Source organism: Scyliorhinus canicula, chromosome 9 (assembly GCF_902713615.1).
Source record: "Scyliorhinus canicula chromosome 9, sScyCan1.1, whole genome shotgun sequence".
Classification (NCBI taxonomy): Eukaryota; Metazoa; Chordata; class Chondrichthyes; order Carcharhiniformes; family Scyliorhinidae; genus Scyliorhinus; species Scyliorhinus canicula.
The window spans coordinates 28,160,407-28,180,440 of NC_052154.1; the positions used below are offsets into that span (position 1 = coordinate 28,160,407).

At 43.0% G+C, this 20,034-nt stretch overlaps 1 protein-coding gene and 1 long non-coding RNA gene across 5 annotated transcripts in view; one reads left to right on the forward strand and one right to left on the reverse strand.

Moving 5' to 3' along the window:
- Positions 1-20,034, forward strand: part of LOC119971178 (myosin-3) — a 1,049,419-nt gene that overhangs the window by 101,579 nt on the left and 927,806 nt on the right. For all 4 annotated transcript variants that reach the window (XM_038806379.1, XM_038806381.1, XM_038806380.1 and 1 more), the window contains exon 4: positions 13,882-13,965. In XM_038806379.1, coding sequence (XP_038662307.1) covers positions 13,882-13,965 — 84 coding nt within the window. The remainder of the gene's footprint in view (positions 1-13,881; positions 13,966-20,034) is intronic.
- Positions 1,073-20,034, reverse strand: part of LOC119971179 — a 139,921-nt gene continuing 120,959 nt past the window's right edge. Inside the window, exon 2 of the long non-coding RNA XR_005461772.1 lies at positions 1,073-6,942. This is a non-coding gene — a long non-coding RNA (uncharacterized LOC119971179). The remainder of the gene's footprint in view (positions 6,943-20,034) is intronic.

The window sequence follows — 20,034 nt, forward strand, 5'->3', positions numbered from 1 at the left end:
CCAATCTGTAATAATCACTGGTTTGCCCCGGGAAGTATGGATGGGGGGGGGGGGGGGGGGGGGGGGTCCAGATATGGCGGAGAGCAGGGATTGAGAGGATGGGGGATATATTTATCGAGGGGAGCTTTTTGATTTGAGGGCGCTGGAGGAGAAGTTTGGGTTGGCGAGGGGAAACAAATTCAGGTACCTGCAGGTGTGGGACTTCCTACGTAAACAGGTGTCAACCTTCCCGCTCCTACTGCTAAGGGGGATTCAGGACAGGGTAGTTTCCAGAGGATGGGTAGGAGAAGGGAGCGTCTCTGACGTTTACAAGGAACTTATGGGCTCAGAGCAGACGCAGACCAAGGAGCTGAAGCATAAGTGGGAGGAGGGGCTAGGAGGAGAGATAGAGGATGGTCTACGGGCGGACGCGTTGAGTAGAGTCAACGTGTCCGCAACATGCGCCAGGCTCAGCCTGATACAATTCAAGGTTGTTCATCGGGCTCACATGACAGTGGCCCGGATGAGCGGATTCTTTGGGGTGGAAGACAGGTGTGCAAGATATGTGGGAGGACCAGCGAACCATGTCCACATGTTCTGGACATGTCCGAAGCTGAGGGGACTTTGGCAGATGCTTGCAGATGTCATGTCCACGGTGTTAAAAACAAGGGTGGTGCTGAGTCCCGAGGTGGCGATTTTTGGGGTGTCGGAAGTCCTGGGAATTCAGGAGGAGAAAGAGGCAGACGTTCTGGCCTTTGCTTCCCTGGTAGCCCAGAGACGGATACTTTTAGCTTGGAGGGACTCAAAGCCTCCGAAGTCGGAGACCTGGCTGTCGGACATGGCTAGCTTTCTCTGTTTGGAGAAAATCAAGTTTGCCTTGATGGTCACTTTTCGGCTTAACCTGGAGGTGGCAACCGTTCGTCGATTTCTTCACGGAAAATTAATCGTCAGCAGAAGGGGGGGGGGGGGTGTTAGTTTAGCTTAGAGTAGGGGGTTAATAAAGGTGGGACCTGTAAGGGAGGGAGACGGCTTTTGCACTCTGTTTATAGTTTCATGTACATTGTTTATTTTGTTGTTGTTATAATACCAAAAATACCTCAATAAAATGTTTATTCAAAAAAAAAGACAGAGTCATGAGATAATTTCAAGCTCTTTTTACAGTATGAAATCCTCTTTGTTGCCCGTCTATTCCAGATTCAATGCTGCACAATCCTTAGGAATTATAATTTTCCATCTTTCTTGTGCATCTATACCCTCTAGTTCTCTATTCTGTTATGATAGACGCTGCAGACCTAGATCGTACAAATAGGTTGAAGGGTATTGGTGGTACTACATATTTGCAATAAAGAAACAAGCCATTGGGAACCAATATAGGTCTGCACCTGTTGTGTTTATCTTCCACAAATGCTTTGTTTCACCCTTCTTCATCTAAACCCATCAACATTGCCTTGTATTCCCTTTTCCCTCATTTGGTTATCCATCTTCCGTTAAATGCATTCATGCTATTCACCACAGCTACTCCTTTTGATAGTGAGTTCCACACTCTAACCACTCTCAAGATGAAGGAATGAATTTAATTTTTTAACTGACTAACTTATATTTATGATCTCTAGTTTTGGTCTGCCCCACAAGTGGAATCACCTTTTCTCTGCCAATCCTATCAAACACTATAATAATTTTAAAGACCTCCATATGGTCACCCAGAGTTTTCACTTTTCTAAAGAGCCCCAGCAAGTTCATTCTTTCTGGATAGATATAACCTCTCAGTTCTGGTATCATTCTAGCAAATCATCTTCTATTTTCTCCAGTACTCCACATATATCTTTTACAATATTGAGACCAGATCTGTTCACTGTACTCAAGTGTGGTCAAACAAAGGTTCTACACAAGTTAATATGCCTCCTCTGCTTTTCAATTCAACCCATCTTGAAGTGAATCTCAGTGCTTTATTTGCTTTATTTGTGGTTGTAATTATAAACTGAAATGTATCTGTGCTACTGGGAATATTGAAATGCTACCTCGCTCAGATTAAATAATTAATGTTCCAAGTGTGAGTAGGAATTCAGCCTCGTCTCAACTGTCTTAAAAATCAAGGTGAAAGATGACATTGGTTTGCTCCAGTTATTTAATAGTGCATATATATTTGAGGTTTTGTTTGAAGCATTGCATTATCTTTGCTTTGTTGCTAAACCATTTAGTGCACATTTGACGTCAACGGCTAAACTGACTCAAGTGAAGTGGAGTGAGACTTGCTCCTCCACAAATGTTACTGTTTTATTTACTCCACTGAACCTGACTAAGGATACAGCCTACATTTGCTGGATATTGCAACTGCAACATTGTGCAAGGAGACACTTCTTTATGCCGATACTAGAATTGAAGTCTTAATAGGAACATAGGAATACAGGAGTAGGAGTAAGCCATTCACCCCATCGAGCCTGCTTCACCATTCAATATGATCATGGCTTCCCATCCACTTCGATGCCTTTTTCCCCACACTACGCCCCACATCTCTTTACGTTGTTGATATTTAGAAATCTGTCAATCTCTACTTTAAACATTCTGTGTCCTGAGTCAGCAAAACAGAATCAATAATAGAAATATTGTGTGAGATATGGGTTTTTTTGGGCTTTTCATTCTTTGCTATCTTATGTTTTCTCACAATTATCTCTGAAAAGAGAAGTTTCATAAATGGCATTCACTTATTGTGACTTAATGCTTGAAGTTTACAATTGTTCTGGATGCTCTTTGATCCGTCTTCAAGTGATTGTTTTTATAAAGTTAAATACACTAAATTGCATTCTGCTGCAATTATGGTCTCACCAATGATCTATTCAAGGTTGGTTTAATGCATTTATTCAGATTAAATCCTTCTGCAGTTTCTGAGTCCTTTCGTTAATTGTTTTGGTTTCTTTTGCATATTATCAATCCCCTTGTACTCGTCACTTAACCACATGGCTTGGTAGTATTGACAAGGTTGCTAGTAGTCAAGAAATGCATAGGGAACTTGTGGAAATATGAGGCATGGGCATTGATCTAATCATTATTACTGAATCCATTGGAGGAGTGTAGACAATTATCTCCGTTAGGTCAGTACACTTGAATGTTCGTGGTCATAATGAGCGGAGCCCTGTTTATTTTAAATACTGCAAGGATTTTTTTTGCAAAATGTCTACAAATTCTTCTGGGCCACACTCTTAACAATGATAGTAAAACCAAATGTCAGACTTTTATTTCAAGTGTGGATTCTTAATTTAGTGGCTGGTTTAGCACAGTGGGCTAAACAGCTGGCTTGTAATGCAGAACAAGGCAGCAGCGCAGGTTCAATTCCTGTACCGGCCTCCCCGAACAGGCACCGGAATGTGGCGACTAGGGGCTTTTCACAGTAACTTAATTGAAGCCTACTTGTGACAATAAGCGATATATATATATATAAATATATATATATAATAACTTATGGCGGCATTGTCCTTTTAATCTGACATGAAAGATTATGCTGCACCGCATTTTTGATTCAGAAGGAATGTACAAACCATATTCAAGTTTGTTTATGAAAGACAATGGGTTGAATTTGTTAATTTTGTTGAAATCTGCAAATATGGTTTTAGGGATAAGCTCATTATAATTTGAACTATATTGATTTCACTTGCTACTGTTAAATTTTCTACTTCAGATTTTGCCGACCAATTATATATTTTTATGTCATTGTCACTCATTAGCATTTTCTGCTGATAGTTTTTTCTTTTGTTATGGAGAACATACTTCCCTCTCCAATTTTCCTAGAGATGCCAATACCGTGGAATATTATTCTCTTTCCGTCTACTTTGCCTGTCACCCACAGCTCCTTCTCTCCTCCACCTCCTCCTTCTTTTCTTTCTGCTCTGTACCCCTCACCCTCTGCTACTTTGTGTTTCATTCTTGTCAGTATATGTATCTCACTTTCTGTTCTTGTGTGCACGTATCTCTTCTCTCTCTATCTCATTCCTTCGCCTACCCCTCCCCCCACCTCCCACACACACTTAGTTAATTTTTTATTGCTTTCCTTTGTTATTTGGATTTTCCACTTTACTTTTTGCATCAAGGTTTGAAGGATGTGAAATCTGGGGAATAGAATACTTTCCATTCCAAGGGGGAGACGGTGGCAAAGTGGTATTGTCACTGGACTAGTAATCCAGAGACCCAGGATAATGCTATGGGGATCCAGATTCAAATCCCATCATGGCAGAATTCAATAAAAATCTGGAATTAAAAAGTCTAATGACAACTGGGAAATCATTGTCGATTGTTATAAAACCCCATCTAATTCACTATTGTCCTTCAGGCAAGGAAATGTGACTCCAGACCCACAGCAATGTGGTTGATTCTTAAAATGCCCTCTGAAATGGCCACTCGATTTAAGGAATATTAGGGATGGGCAACGTATCCTGCCAGTGACGCCCATATCCCGTGAAAAATTCAGAACAGTGTCTGGTATCATCATCAAACATACCCCAGTCAAACTCTTATCACAATTAGAGTAAAGCTTCCTCAATCAGAGAGTCATTTCTACGGTATCTGTTAACATTTTTAACATGTGACTTTGCGGGCGATCTGTGTTGAATCATGGACAGTGTGATGCTTTAGGAGCAGAATAAGAACAGTTCACATGGTCAATTTAAAGCCGGCATTTCTTTGATTTGCTTTCAAGCTCAACATCCAAGAATTACATATTTCATGACATCCAGATTAAATGTACCCATTCCATTTTAAATTTCAAAGCTTGGACATTGACTTGATAATTTTCCTCCCACATAAGTGCCTTGTTTGTTGAAGATGAAATAAAGATCAGGCATGAATGCCTTTGGTCGTGCATCATTTTGCCCTGGAAGGCAGAGGATAGCATGTCAGTGAATGTGATGCAAAATCTTTGGGTGATATGATTCGATTTGCTCAATGATCAAAAGATTTAAAACTGTTTTCTGAGACATTTGAAGAAATTGTACCAGGGTGCAAATAAGCAGTCACATATTTATCACAACATAAACCCAAATGTTTGCCAATATCCTGAGAATGGAAGTGATGACAAAACAAGACAGTGAATATGAGCAATCTAGCGCAAAATATCAGACCCATTTAAAAAGTGAATTTCAGCAACCTGGAGTCTTTCCGTTAAATTTCTGATGGTTATTCATTTTGTGGCTAAATTGGTCCTTACAGCTGATGAAAAGTCAATGAACACGTCAAATTTCAATAAGAAAACCAAAGTTAAATGGAAGAATGGAAAATTAATATGCAAAAGAAGGTTGATGTATGTGAAATAAATTATTGCCACACATGATAATCGTATGCGTATCTTTCATCCTCCCAGCAGTATGTGGCGCTGCTGCTTGCTCTTCTGCCTCTGTTTCTGCAAATAAGTTTTCTTTTTGCATTTTTAACCCCTGTCCCCGTCAGAGGAAGTAAATAATTTTAATTGGGTTCCTTGTTACCGTCAGCTAAGTTTTAGTACCTGGTTTAGATAATGCAGGTTTCTGCACAGAGAATTGTGATTGGCACTGGCACCTTATCTGGCACCAGTCTTTACTGAGCACCCTTAACCTACATAAAATTTAACCTGTAAAGCAGGGCATAGGCAGGATTTCTGTGCTGATTGGAAATCTCCTTACTCTAAAAAGCCTTTCCATCACCTACAAAATCAGGAGTGGAATGCTATTTTTTTGCCAAGCAGCAACAATAACACTGAAGAAGAGCAACGCCATACAGGAGAAAGTAGTCCAACTGATTTGCAGCTCATCCACCAGCTTAAACATCCAGTTCCCTGCCACAGAGGTTCTGTAGTTGCACAGCGTCTACTATCTATAGTCTGAACTCCAGCAAATCTTCAAGGCTGCTTTTGGTAGCAACTCCCAAATCTTCAAACTCAGCCACCGAGAGAAGGAACACCGCCACATAGGAACTCCCTTCTTAAGAGCACTGGAGTGGTTCAAGAAGGTGGCTCACCACTACCTTTTCAAGAGTAATTAGGGACGGGCAAAAAGTGCTGGTCTAGCCAGTGACGACCACACCTCATGAACAAAAAAAAACTGGCATCCCTTGTTGCAAAGCACTGATGTGTCCCTTCCCCCTCTGATGTTTCTTCTCCTTCTACAGGTCTTATTTGTCTTATGATCACTGTCGTTGCTGGTTGTCCTCATAATAAGATAGGAGTCTTTAAAATGCAATGTTCACTATGCTTCAGAGCGTGACAATGTGTGACAGTGAATTGGGGACATACTGTTGGGATCCACTGAGTGGGCCAGAAATCTGAATCCTTGCTTTTTGCAATCCTGTTATACACTCTGATTCTTTTTGTACACTGTCTTTGATTGCATCTCTGTCTGCCCTTTGACAGGTGAGGTGGGGGAAGGGGTGGTAATTGGAGTTGCATTTTGGTGTTATAAGTCTTGTCTGCAGGGGATACCCCCTGCCCCCAACAACCCAACCTGTTGCATTCCTCAGAGGGTAAAATATCTGGGACTCTCTTGGCAGCTCCCTGGGCATTTTGTGCAGACTTGAATGATGATGGTTCCTTTGGCTGCTATCTGTTTATCGATTTAAGCCTCTGGAATTCTATCCCTGTACCTCAGCCTCACTATTTTGCTTTCCTCCTTTAAGATGGTCCTTAAAATCTGCTCCTCTGACCAAGTTTTTGTTCATCTGTCCTAATACTGCCATATCAAGCTAGTTATGTTATTGACGTTGATAGAGTGGAATCCGTCAATGACTGTTGCTGGCTCATCAACATCCAGAAGGCCGCATTCTGCCCATGGAAAATCAATAATTGCTGAGTTTTACTCTCTTCCTGGTGTGCTGGTTAAAGCCCCCTCAGCATATCTCCTTCCTTAGCGTAGTCTTGTGTCCACATGTTGATACCTGTTGTGGTTGCTGAGGCTCCTGCCCCTCTTCCACATCTTGCTCCATCCAGAAAGGAAGTCAATATGGCACCTATAAAGAAAGTTGAATAAAGAGTTTGTTACAGATGCTTAGCCAGCTCGCAACAGTGGTTAAGAGGCTGAACCAGAGCCATAACTTTATTAAAGTTTTAAGGTGGTGTGGAAAGATCAATTCTTTCCAGGAGTGATAATATAAGGAATAAGGCTTGTTTATTTTATAAACCAACTTTATTAAATCAAAAGAAAAGAAAAAATATTTAAACTTGTAAACTTCAACTCTAACAAGGACAGATTACAAGTTTCTTAACTTTGACACACTAATTCCCATTAAATAGCACTTTTGTAGAACATGCAGCTCTCATGCCACTGACACAGACAGACAAAGGCAATACTTGTATTTACGAAGCACTCTCTTGGTCAATTTACAAAAGCTCTTTCTCTCTCTCTCTCTTTTTCTCTCTCCCTCCCTCCCACCCTCCCTCTCCCTCTCTCTCTGGTTTCCACACGTGAACCTATCATCATTATATTGGCTGATTGTCCACTCCCATTTATACAAAATAATATATCCATGCTATTGATATGCAACTAGGTAAGGTGAAGTCGCCATAGTCCCATATGACGATAGCTGCTTTCCCCTTTGAGGGGGAGAGCTGACTGGTGGTGATTTATCCTGTGGATCACCACTGCTTGGCTGATGGGCAAGGTTGCGAAGGCGGGTCTTCAGGAGCAACTTCAACTGGAGAGGAAATTGAACCCGCGCTGCTGGCCTTGTTCTGCATCACAAACCAACTGTCTAGCCCACTGAGCTAAACATATGAAACTAACCCCATTGATGGACAAAGAGGCCATTAGACTCTGTAATGGGGCTTATAGTTGGTCAGACAGACGTGTCCCGAAAGACGATGGATCTTGAGTGAATTACCTATGCTGAACCAGGCCATCCTGTGTATTCCCACGAACGTGTTTAAGTCTGAATGGACAATATAACTCAGCTAGGTGTGGGCATATCCCTCTGACTCTGTATTAGTAGGTTTTTTTTCCGCAAGTCAGTTTAATCCCTAAATTGTCTGCCAAATTAGGGTCTAATTTCTGGACACAATTTTCTAAAATCTTCTTGCATAACAGGTTTCAAGTACAATCCAGAAACTGGAAACAGCCCTCGCGATCCAGACAGTTAATAATTCTGTGATCCAATGTGTGATATCTAACCCCTTTCTATTGTGCCTAAAGGAGCCCTCAGGCCTTATTGCACTATATTTTTCACTACAAAATGAATAAAAAGGAATGAAACCAGACATCACCTGGCTGAGACCTAGGCACGGTAAACCAAGCCCTGTTGACCTTGCAAAGTCCTGCTTACTAACATCATGGGGCTCATGCAAAATCTGGGAGAGCTGTCTTACAGACTCGTCACGCAACAGCCTAATGTAGTCATAATGTAGGGTGATCATGGCTCGGCACAACATTGAGGGCCGAAGGGCCTGTTCTGTGCTGTACTGTTCTATGTTCTATGTTCTAATCACAGAATCATATCTTACAGATAATGTCCCAGACACCACTATCACCATTACTGGGTTTGTTCTGTCCCACCTGCAGGACAGACCCAGCAGAGGTGGCGACACAGTGGTATACAGCTTGGATGGAGTTGCCCTGGGAGTGTTCAACATAAACTCTGGACTTCATAAGGTCTCATAGTACCAGGTCAACATGGACAAGGAAACCTCCATCTGACTTCCATGTACCATTCCCCCTCAGCTGATAAATTACCTCTCCTCTAGAAAGAAGTTCCTATGTGGCGGCATTCCTATGCACCCTTCTCCTTCGGTGGCTGGTGGAGTTTGCAAAGTTGGGAGATGCTACCAAAAGAGATTGCTGAAGTGCAGATAGTAGATCATATACATTGTGTAACTACGGAACCCCTGTGTTGGGGAGTTGGATGTTTAAGCTGGTGGATGGATTTCCAATCAAGTGGACTACTTTCTCCTGTTGAAAACCACTTGGAGGAGCACTTAGGGTGGCAAGAGTGCAGAATGTATTCTGGGTGGGGGACTTCAATGTCCATGACTAAGAATGGCTTGTTAATACTACCACAAACCGAGTGGACTGGGCCCTAAAGGACATAGCTGCTGAACTGGGACTGCTGCAGGTAGTGAGGGAACCAACAAGAGGGAAAAACATACTTGATCTCATCCTCACCAACCTGCCTGCCTCAGAGGCATCTGTCCATTACAGTATTGTCATGAGAATGTCGCTTTAAGAAATGTTTGACTGCTCATGTTACTGCAGTGATGTCAGAGTGTGGGTGGAGCAGAGCTCTGGCTCTGTTTTTTAGTTTCACTTTGAGAAAAGCTTGGGTGTGTCTGTGTCTTTTTGGTTTTGTTTTTCAGTGTTGGAGCTGAAGCCAGACAAATAAGCTGTACTGCTGTTCTCTCTGCCATGAGAAGACTATCTCTTGATCATTTTATGGATTCAGAATTATAAATGTTCTGAGTAGTGACTTTAACCTGATGTGCTTCTGACAAAGGTTATGTTTTTTGTAAATCTTCTGGATGTTAAAAGGACAGCGTAAGCATTACTTAGTGTTGTGGTCTTTGGGGGTTGTATTTGAATTAATGGTTGCTAAGATGTTCACTGTACGTTTTAAAAAGGTTAACTTGAATAAACATTGTTTTGATTTAAAAAATACTTTTCCATTTCTGCTGTACCACACCTGTAGAGTGGGCCGTGTGCTCCCCATATCACAATCTATTAAAAGTTGTGGGTCAGGTGAACTCCATGATACACTTTGGGGTTCTCTAAACCTTGGCCCATAACATTATCAGTAGGAGTAGTACTTATGGAGACAAAAGTCTTGTCCTCGCATTCAGGATACCCTCCACCATGTGTGTGGCACTACCATCTTGCTGAATAGGATAGACTTTGAACAGATCTAGCAACTCAAGACTGGTCATCAGCAGCCGGATTGCACTCAACCACAATCTGTAAACCTCCATGGCCCGGCATATCCATCACTCTACCACCAAGCCGGGGATCAAGCCTGGTTCAAATAAAAGTGCAGGAGGCAAGCAGCGCCAGGCATACCTAAAAATGAGATGTCAACCTGGTGAAGCTACAACACTACCTACATGCATAAGCAACAAGTAATAGACAGAGATAAGCGATCCCGCAAGCAAAGGATCAGAGTTAAGCTCTGCAGTGCTGTCATATCCAGCCGTGAATGGTGGACAATTAAACAGATCACTGCAGGAGGAGACTCCTCAAATATTCACATCCTCAGTGATGGAACCCAGCACATCAGTGCAAAAAACAAGGCTGAAGCATTTACAACAATCTTCAGCCAGAAGTACCAAGTGGATGATCCATCTTGGTCTCCTCTGGAGGTCCCCAGCATGACTGGTATCTCTTTTCAGCTAATTCGATTCAATTCACGTGATATCAAGAAAAGACTGAAGGCACTGAATACTGCAAAGGCCCTGACAATATTTGGCAATAATACTGAAGACATATGCTCCAGAATTTGCCATGGCCCTAGCCAAGTTGTCCCAGTACAGCTACAGCACTGGTAACTACGCAGCAATGTGGAAAATTGCCCAAGTATGTCCAATACATAAGAAACAGGACAAATCCAATCCGGCCAATTCCCGCCCCAACATTCTACTTTTGATCATTAGTAAAGTGATAGAAGGGGGTCATCAACAGCACTGTCAAGCTGCACTTGGCAATAACCTGCCCGTGGACCCTCAGTTTGGTTTCCATCAGGGTCACTCAGCTCCTGACCTCTATAGCGTTGGTTCAGACATGGACAAAAGAGCTGAACGCCAGAGATGAGGTGCAAGTGGTTCCCCTGACATGAATGCAGCATTTGACTGAGTCTGGCATCAAGGATCCCTTGCAAAACTGGAGTTAATGGGAATCAGGGAAGACATTCCGCTGGTTGGAGTCATACCTGGCACAAAGGAAGATGGTTGTGGTGGTTGGAGGTCAATTATTTCAGCTCCAGCATTTCACTACAGGAGTTCCTCATGGTAGTGTCCTAGGCCCAACCATCTACAGCTGCTTCACCAATGATCTTCCTTCCATCATCAGGTCAGAAGTGGGGATGTTTACGGATGACTGCATAATGTTCAGCACCATTCGCAACTCTTCAGATAATGAAGCAGTCCATGTCCAAATGCAGCAAGATCTGGACAATATCCAGGCTTGGGCTGACAAGTTGTAACTTACATTCATGCCACACCAAGTACCAGGCAATGATGATCTCCTACAAAACTGGACTAGCCATATAAATACATATACATATAAACACAATGGATAAACATATGGATGATAATGGAATAGTGTAGATGGGCTTTAGATTGGTTTCACAGGTCGGCGCAACATCGAGGGCCAAAGGGCCTGTGCTACGCTGTAATGTTCTATTGTTCTATACTGTGGCTACAAGAACAGGTCAGAGGCTAGGAATCCTATGGGGAGTAACTCACCTCCTGACCCCACAAAGCATGTCCATCATCTACAAGGCACAAGTCAGGAGTGTAATGGAATACTCTCCACTTGCCTGGATGAGTGCAGCTCTAACACTCAAGCTCAACATTATGCCCCCTTGATTGTTCCTACTTCTACAATCATTCAAACACACCACCACCGATGAACAGTGGCAGCCATGTGCAACATTAACAAGATGCACTGCAGTAACTCACCAAGGTTCTTTAGATAGCACCTTCCAAACCCACGACCACTACCATCTAGAAGGACAAGAGCAACAGATACCTGGGAACCCCACCACCTGGAGATTCCCCTCAAGTCACTCACCATCCTGACTTGGAAATATATCGCCGTTCCTTCACTGTTGCTGGGGTAAAATCCTGAATTCCCTCCCTAACAGTACAGTGGGTGTACCTACACCTCAGGAATGCAGCAGTTCAAGAAGGCAACTCGCCACCACTTTCTGAAGGTCAACTAGGGATGGGCAATAAATGCTGGCCTAATCAGCGATGCCCGCATCGCATAAATGAATTTTTAAAAAACCCAGCAAGGGCAATAAATTCTGTAAATGAATTTTAAAATGGTTTCGCCGCCATGTTGCTAATAGGCATAGCATGTACAGTTTTGAGTTAACATGTAGTTCAAATTAGTATGTTGCCTTAGGAGTGTGTTTTTGGTCTTATTAATTGGGATTCTGCTTGCCTGAGGCAATTGTCAGACACACTGCCAGAAAAAGGGCAGACAAAATGGTGCAGTATGGGGCTTCCCATTCTTCAAGGTATGAAGGGATGCTGCACTTGTTCGAGGGAACATTTCATGTCATAGAATAAGAGGAGTTTCAGTATTTTGCCACTGCCAACTCTATTCCTCAATTATCTACACTCAGCCCAATTCTCATATTATTTTTCCCTGAACCCTATCATATGTTTTTAAGTGTATGATTTATTTGATTTCAATAGCCACTTGCATTGGTGTTCTAGATCCTAAAAACTAGTCAGATAAAAATATTGTTCCCCAAAACTCTCCTCTTATACTTCCGGCACAAATCCTAAGCTTATGCCTCCTTATTATCAATTCAATGCCTTCCAAAAATAATGGTATTTCTCTGCTGAGTGGAAAGTAAATAATCTTTCATTATGTACCTCCAGCTCTTACAGAAAAAAGAGCATTTTTATTTGATATCCTTAACCGTTGTCCCAATTAATACAGGCCTAGTTTTTTTCTAAATTTCTCATTATAACTATATCCTTAGCACAAATTTTCTAAATGGACCCAATGCCTTAATCACAGATTTCCTTCTTAATAATGACCAAAACACAATACTGCAGGTACAAGAGAATAAATACTCCAGCTATAACAGCTTGATGTATTCCAGCTGCAGCCTGGACAATGCGTTCTATAGATTCATCATTATTCCTTGCCTTTGTATTTGTGTCTCTGGTTTGTATGGTTATTTATAATAGTGATAACACTTTTTGAAATTTTGTTCGGGTTGTTAAATCCAGTAATAGTATATGGTTAAAGAATAAGTCTGAAGCGTGTCTTTCACCGTAAGCCAGTTTATTCTCAGAACAGGTCAGCAGCATGACTGTTTCCCCACTCGCACCTGATCCAGCTATATCCATTTATAGTTGAGGCAATGATCATCACCTGTCTTTAACAATTCAAGTGGCTTAACAATATAATTGCCAAGGGATGCAATTGTTGATACATGGACTTGACTTGACTCGACTCTGCCCCTCTACTGTGGTTACATTCACGGCTGGGTGTTCCTGGAGTGGGAGCATGCTGTGTCCACTAGCACCCTGGTGACCTTCTGTGCCAGTTGGGCACCGCAATGTCTGTCATGCCTTGCTAACCCCTTTAATCAAACTTTGGTTTGGTGGTTGAAGTCTCATTTGTGATTTGCTTTTTGTTTAAGGTAGTTTCCCTTAAAGAGGATGTCCCTTTAATTTGTCCCTCAGTTTATTTGATTTTGTTAACTTAGTTATTTATGTTAATCAAAATAGTCGGAACATAGCTTCATCTACTTGGTAGTTAATTGAGAATAATAGGCTGACAGTGGTTACCAAGTAATCACTAGTAGTTGAACGCTTTGGCCAACTTGTCTCATGGAACGGAAAGAGAACCATCACGTTGTCTCCCTGTTGTCCGCATATGAAATTATATTTGCAAGCTTGCTTCTAAATAATTCTGTTTTCAGGCTGGTATCTAGGGTCAAGAGTTGTCACAAGCATTATTAACATAGCTTAAGTATTAGATTCACAGGTGATAATTTTTAAGCTTCTATTTTTCTGAAAGTTGCATTTTATATTTACCAATTTGTCATCTGTAAGGATTTGAATTCTATGAGGAGAAATAATTTTCCAATTTATACAAAAATCTTTTGTTGATTAACTTGCTACGTGTCATGTAGAACCTACTAAGGAGAAATCTAAATGTTAAATTGAATCAGTTCATAAATTGCACACTGAATAATCATATCTGTTGAATATTTTTTATTTGACAGGCGTATGTTGCCAAGGTAACTGGGTGCAAGGAGGAGAACAGTATTCTACTTACAACTAAAGAAAATATGGAAAAACAAATTACTGTAAGTTTTTTTTATAATAACCATGGCCTTGTGTGGATCTTTTAATCACTCACTAATGGACATAATTTGGAATTTCTGTTTAGATTGTTTTTTCTTTTACTTATGCACTCTTGAGAAGGCCAGTTCTAAGGTTGTTGAGAAATTAAATAGGGCTCATAAAATAATGGATGTACAATTTTTAGCATTTTTATGTAATTACTGTACTTTGTAATATAACCTTGCCTGGGTGCTGTTCACTGCTGCAGAATCAGGCAAAGTGTAAGACACGGCAGTTGGTGATAATTGGTAGCATTGATCAACGATTATTAGCGCAGCTTACCAGCTTCTGTCTATATCACAAAACATTATTCACAAAGGAACAAATTGCATTAAAGTGAATGAAGTAATGAATCCTGCAGGGGATTTTTCTTAGCTGCATTTTATATTATAGTTTGTCATTGAAACGTGCAGTAAAATAAATATTTCACAATCTAGCAATAAATGAAAGGTCAGAAACCAGATTTGTTTTTTTCATATCATGAAAAAATATTCAGTGATTTGGCATAAATTTAAAGTTAACTAAATTGAATACTGAATGAAAAATGCTCCATGTATGTGTGTAATATGTATGGGTATGATAATATTCAGGGACAGAAGCATAAAGGCTTCAAGCCTCTGGTATAATAATTTGATTAATAAATAGCTGTATAATGTCTATCTATATACTATCTATGTCTATGTCTATCTATATACTATATATATAATATATATATTATACATAAAATATATAATATAGCTATGATGTCATTTATTAAGCAGAATATTATTGTACAAGAGGCTTGAAGCCTTTATGCTCTGTCCCAGAATGATTTATTTTTAAATCTCTTCATTTTAAATCTTTTCATTTAGAGAAGTTAACTATAGGGCAGGACGGTAGCTCAGTGGTTATCATTGTTGCTTCACAGCCCCAGGGTCCCAGGTTCGATTTCCGGTTTGGGTCACTGTCTTGTCGGGCAGCACGGTAGCACATGTGGCTAGCACTGTGACTTCACAGCGCCAGGGTCCCAGGTTCGATTCCCCGCTGGGTCACTGTCTGTGAGGAGTCTGCACGTTCTCCCCGTGTCTGTGTGGGTTTCCTCCGGGTGGCCCGCTTTCCTCCCACAGTCCAAAGACGTGCAGGTTAGGTGGATTGGCCATGCTATATTACCTTTAGTGTCCAAAACAATTAGATGGGGCTATTGGGTTACGGGGATAGGGTGGAAGTGGGGGCTTAAGTGGGTCGGTGCAGACTCGATGGGCCGAATGGCCTCCTTCTACACTGTATGTTCTATGTCACCGGTAGCCCTCTAATGTTAGTTATGAATGTTGAGGCCATTGGTGAGGTTCAGCAAGAACTCTATGGATTGTTGAGTGATGCTCCTTGTAAGTAATTGCTCTTTCCATGGATATAGATATCATATTGAAGGTCTGAGGCATCAAACTAGTCATGCTGGACAAATTCCTCCAAACTCTCTCCCATTGTGCAGTGTCTCAGGAAAGACTGACAGAACTTTCCATGTAGCTGCATGACAGCTCTCTTTGTGAATGGCTCCTCAGGTTCAACATCTTCCAGCTGTGCCAAGTTTGGAGGGTCCTCCTCTCTTTGGCGAGATGAATTTTTCTGAGGATTCTTTGTACTCCCCTGTGACAGTTATTCAGAGATACTTTAGGACCTGTGGGAGTTGAAAGAAATGTATTTGGCAAGGTGAGAGAGTTGCAAGTCATTCTTGGAGAGATCATTGTATTTCCGTGGCTGGTGAAACCATGTCTATATAATTGAGTACTGTATGCCAAATGGCTGAGTTATATTTAATTCAGTCACGGGTAGATGGGAGATCTCCCAACAGGTGAGTAGAATTGCAGCCTGGAGCTGGACAGCAGAACAAGCCTGATCCACCTGGTGATTTCCTGATGAGGATGGAGATCTGGAGTATTGGAAGTGAATATTCTCTGTAACTGGTTATTTCTTGGCGTAATGCTTTCTTGGTGCCAGTGGAATACCGATTTTCTTTTCTCTTTTGTGCAGTCTTTGAGCTTAAGCTGCATATAACATGTGGGACTCGGAATCTTCAGGGTCTTTAAAGCCTGCAGTAAGCTATCCAGAGACACTGATCTGAAAACTATGGTGCTGTCCTTGTTGATCCTTTTAATTGTCCAGCCCCGTAGGGGGTTCTGATCTGTATAGCCAACTGTAGAAATCCCTAAACGCTTTAGTCACCCCTGCTGAATCTCCAACCAGGTTCCCATCTCCGTCATTTACTTTCCCTATCTCCTGGCTGCCTCTCTCTTTCTAAGCTGCTGTGCAAACATTCTGCTGGTCTCTCCATGCTCATAGACCGCCCCTCTCGCCTTTCTCAGCTGCTCCACCGCCCTCCCTGTGGTTAACAAGCCGAACTCTGCCTGTAGCCTCCGCCATTCTCTTAAACGCCCTGCCTCTGGAGTCTCCGCATACCTCCTATCAATCGGTAATATCTCTTTTACCAGTCGGTCTGTCTCTGCCCTGTCTACCTTCTCCCTATGGGCCCGTATAGAGATCAGCTCCCCTCTGACCACCGCCTTCAGTGCTTCCCAGACCACCGCTGCTGAAATTTCCCCCGTGTCGTTGACCTGCAGGTAGTTCTGAATACACATTTCCTCAGCCGCTCGCACACCCCTTCATCAGCCAAAAGTCCCACATCTAACCTCCCTTGCGGGCACTGATTACTGTCATTACTAACCTGCAGGTCAACCCAGTGCGGAGCATGGTCTGAGATTGTGATCGCCGAGTATCCCGTGTCCACCACTCCTAATAGTAAGGCCTTGCTCAAAATAAAGAAATCAATCCGGGAGTACACTTTATGCACTTGTGAGTAGAAGGAGAACTCCTTCACCCTCGGCTGCCCAAATCTCCATGGATCCACCCCCCCCCCCCCCGCCCCCCCGATCTGCTCCATGAACCCTTTTACTTCCTTTGCCATTGCTGGCACCCTGCCCGTTTTCGAGCTTGACTGGTCCAAGCCAGGGTCAATAACTATGTTGAAGTCCCCTCCCATGACCAACCTGTGCGAGTCCAGGTCCGTTATCTTCCCCAGCATCCTCTTTATAAACTCCACATCATCCCAATTTGGCGCATACACATTTACTTATATCACCTGCACCTCCTCCAGTTTCCCACTGACCATAATGTATCGACTTCCCACATCCGAGACTATTCTACCCGCTTCAAACACCACCCGCTTATTGATCAGGATTGCGACCCCTCTAGTCTTTCAGTCTAGTCCCGAGTGAAAGACCTGACTGACCCAGCCTTTCCGCAATCTAATCTAGTCAGTTACTCTAAGGTGCGTCTCCTGCAACATTACCACATCCGCCTTCAGTCCCCTAAAATGCGCAAACACACGTGCCCTCTTGACCGGCCCATTTAACCCTCGAACATTCCAGGTGATCAGCCTAGTTGGGGGGCTCATTGCCCCCCCCCCCCCCCCCCCCCCCCCCCCCCCCCCCCCCGGGCCATCCCCTTTTTTGGGCCCGCCTCCAGCCCTTGCTCCGCGCCTCCACCGGTCTGTCCCTCCTCTCTGCCCCTTAGCCTAAGTCCCTCCCTCGTCCGCAGAACATTTACCCCTCCCACCACCAGTAACAACACTCTGCAATCCAACCCCTTTAATAAACCGAACATATGCACACCCCGCACTGTGCGTCCTTGAGCTAGCCCGCCCAGCTAGCTTGGTGGCCCCCATCCCTGTTTCCGGATAGTCTCCCACCTATTGTTCCCCCCCCCCCCGGCTCATACAAGCATACTCCAATATCAAACAATCCCCACACAATTGCCCTACGGAAAAACACCAAGATCTAAACAAGCACACCTCCATCCCCCAACAGTGCAAATGAAAACCTTAACTCACTCAGCTCTTCCGCTGGTCCCAAATCAATGCAACCGGCATTACAAACAGCTTCCACAAAATGAAAAACGAGAATTTTTTTAAAAAAAAGAACAGATAAACAAAAGAAGAACATTTCAGCAAAGTTCAAAAGTTCTCAGTCCACCATCAGTCCTTTCATTTTCGCGAAGTCCAGCGCGTTCTCAGGCGACTCAAAATAAAAGTGCAGTTCCTCGTGCGTGACCCAGAGATGGGCCGGATACAACAGTCCGAACTTCACCTTTTTCTTAAAAAGGATCGACCTAATCTGGTTGAAGCCTGCTCTTCTCCTGGCCACCTCCGCACTCAGGTCTTCCTCGTGAGCGCTCTGTGAGCCCTGTTCAAAGGGTCGGGAGAATGTCCCCTCCCCCAGCAGCCTCTCAACATACCCGCTATGTATGCCCCAGCGTCTGCTCCTTCGGACCCCTCCGGGAGCCCAACGATTCTCAAGTTCTGCCAGCCTTTTCTGCTGGTCTCTCAGCATCCCCACCTCCAACTCCACCGCAGTTTGATGTTCCTCCTGCTCAGCCAGCGCCTTCTCTACTTTCTGGATCGCCCAATCTTGGGCGTCCAATCTGAGCTCCAGCCGCTCAATTGACTCTTTTATTGGGTCCAAGCAGTCCCGTTTCTGCTTAGCAAAGCCTTCCTGAATAACTTGCATCAGCTGCTTCGGTGACCACTGGGTCGACAAACCAGAGGTCTGGTCCTCGCCATGCTGTCTCCTGCTGCAGCTTCAGCCCAAGCCTTCTCTGTCGTTCTGTTTCTGCCTTTACGAGCACTTCTAGTCCCTCTCTTGATGCACTGAAGTGGGAATTCAGTACACAATTGCCTTTGTCATCAGTTTTATAATTCATGTCCGGTAGAAAATCGGGTAAAAGGTCCAAACGTCCGACCAGAGCAGGAGCCACCAAATGTGCGACTTACTTGTTCATAGCCGCCACTGGAAGTCCTAGTAGCCGCAGTATTAGTATGGCCAGTCTAGTTCAGTTTCTGATCAATTCCCAGGATGTTGATTGTGGGGGATTCAGTGATGATAATGCCATTGAATGTCAAGGGGTGATCGTTAGAACCGCTCTTGTAGGAGATGCTCACTGCCTGGCACTTGTGTAGCATGAATGTAACTTGCCGCTTGTCAGCCCAAGCCTGGATATTGCCCAAGGTCTTGCTGCATTTGGACATGGACTGCTTCATTATCTGAGGAATCGTGAATGGTGCAAAACATTGTGCAGTCATCCGCGATCATCCGCATTTCTGACCTTATGATGGAAGGAAGGTCATTGATGAAACAGCTGGTTGGGCCTAGGACATTACCCTGAGGAACTCCTGCAGTGATATCTTGGAGCTGAGATGATTAACCTCCAACCACCACAACCATCTTATTTATACCATCTTAGTGATACCTCATCATTTACTCACACTATTCTTATCTTGTACGTCTAGGTCGATATGCCCTCAATTGCAGGTGAGTTTACAAAATAGTCAGAGAATGACTACTTTTAATACAAACGATGCCCGCAGTTTAGTGAATCACGAACTTTGCTTTATCCATTCTGACTATTTATTTGTCATCCAGTCATCCACTTAAATAAGTATATAAGATTCGCATATAAGATGATAAAAGGTAGTGACAAATACTCCTGTAGAGCGGATGCTTCCTCTTGTGGGGCAATCTAGAACGAGAGGTCATCATTTTGGAATAAGCGGTAGCAGAGTTAAATCACAGATGAGGAGAAATTACTTCTCTCAAAGGGTTGTGAATCTGTGGAATTCACTACTCCAAGTGCAATTGATGCCGGGACTTTGAGTAAATTTATGAATTGATGAAACAGACTTTTTAAATTAGTAATGGGTTGAAGGGTTATGGAGAACAAGCAGGAAAGTGATGTCGAGGCCAAACGGAGATCAGCCATGATTATACTGAATGGTGGAGTGGGCTCGAAGGGCTGAATTGCCTACCCATGCTCCTAGTTCTTATGTTCTGATCTTGGTCTGACCCTAATCAGTCATCCACTTCCTGACTAAAATGTCACATTCCTTACTACATCCACCCATGTTTTCTTTTACTGCAAATACTTTTCACATTAAACCAGAAACTTGATGAGGTCCGGATAATCCAACGATACACTATAATACACCACTTTCACCTTAAATTTGG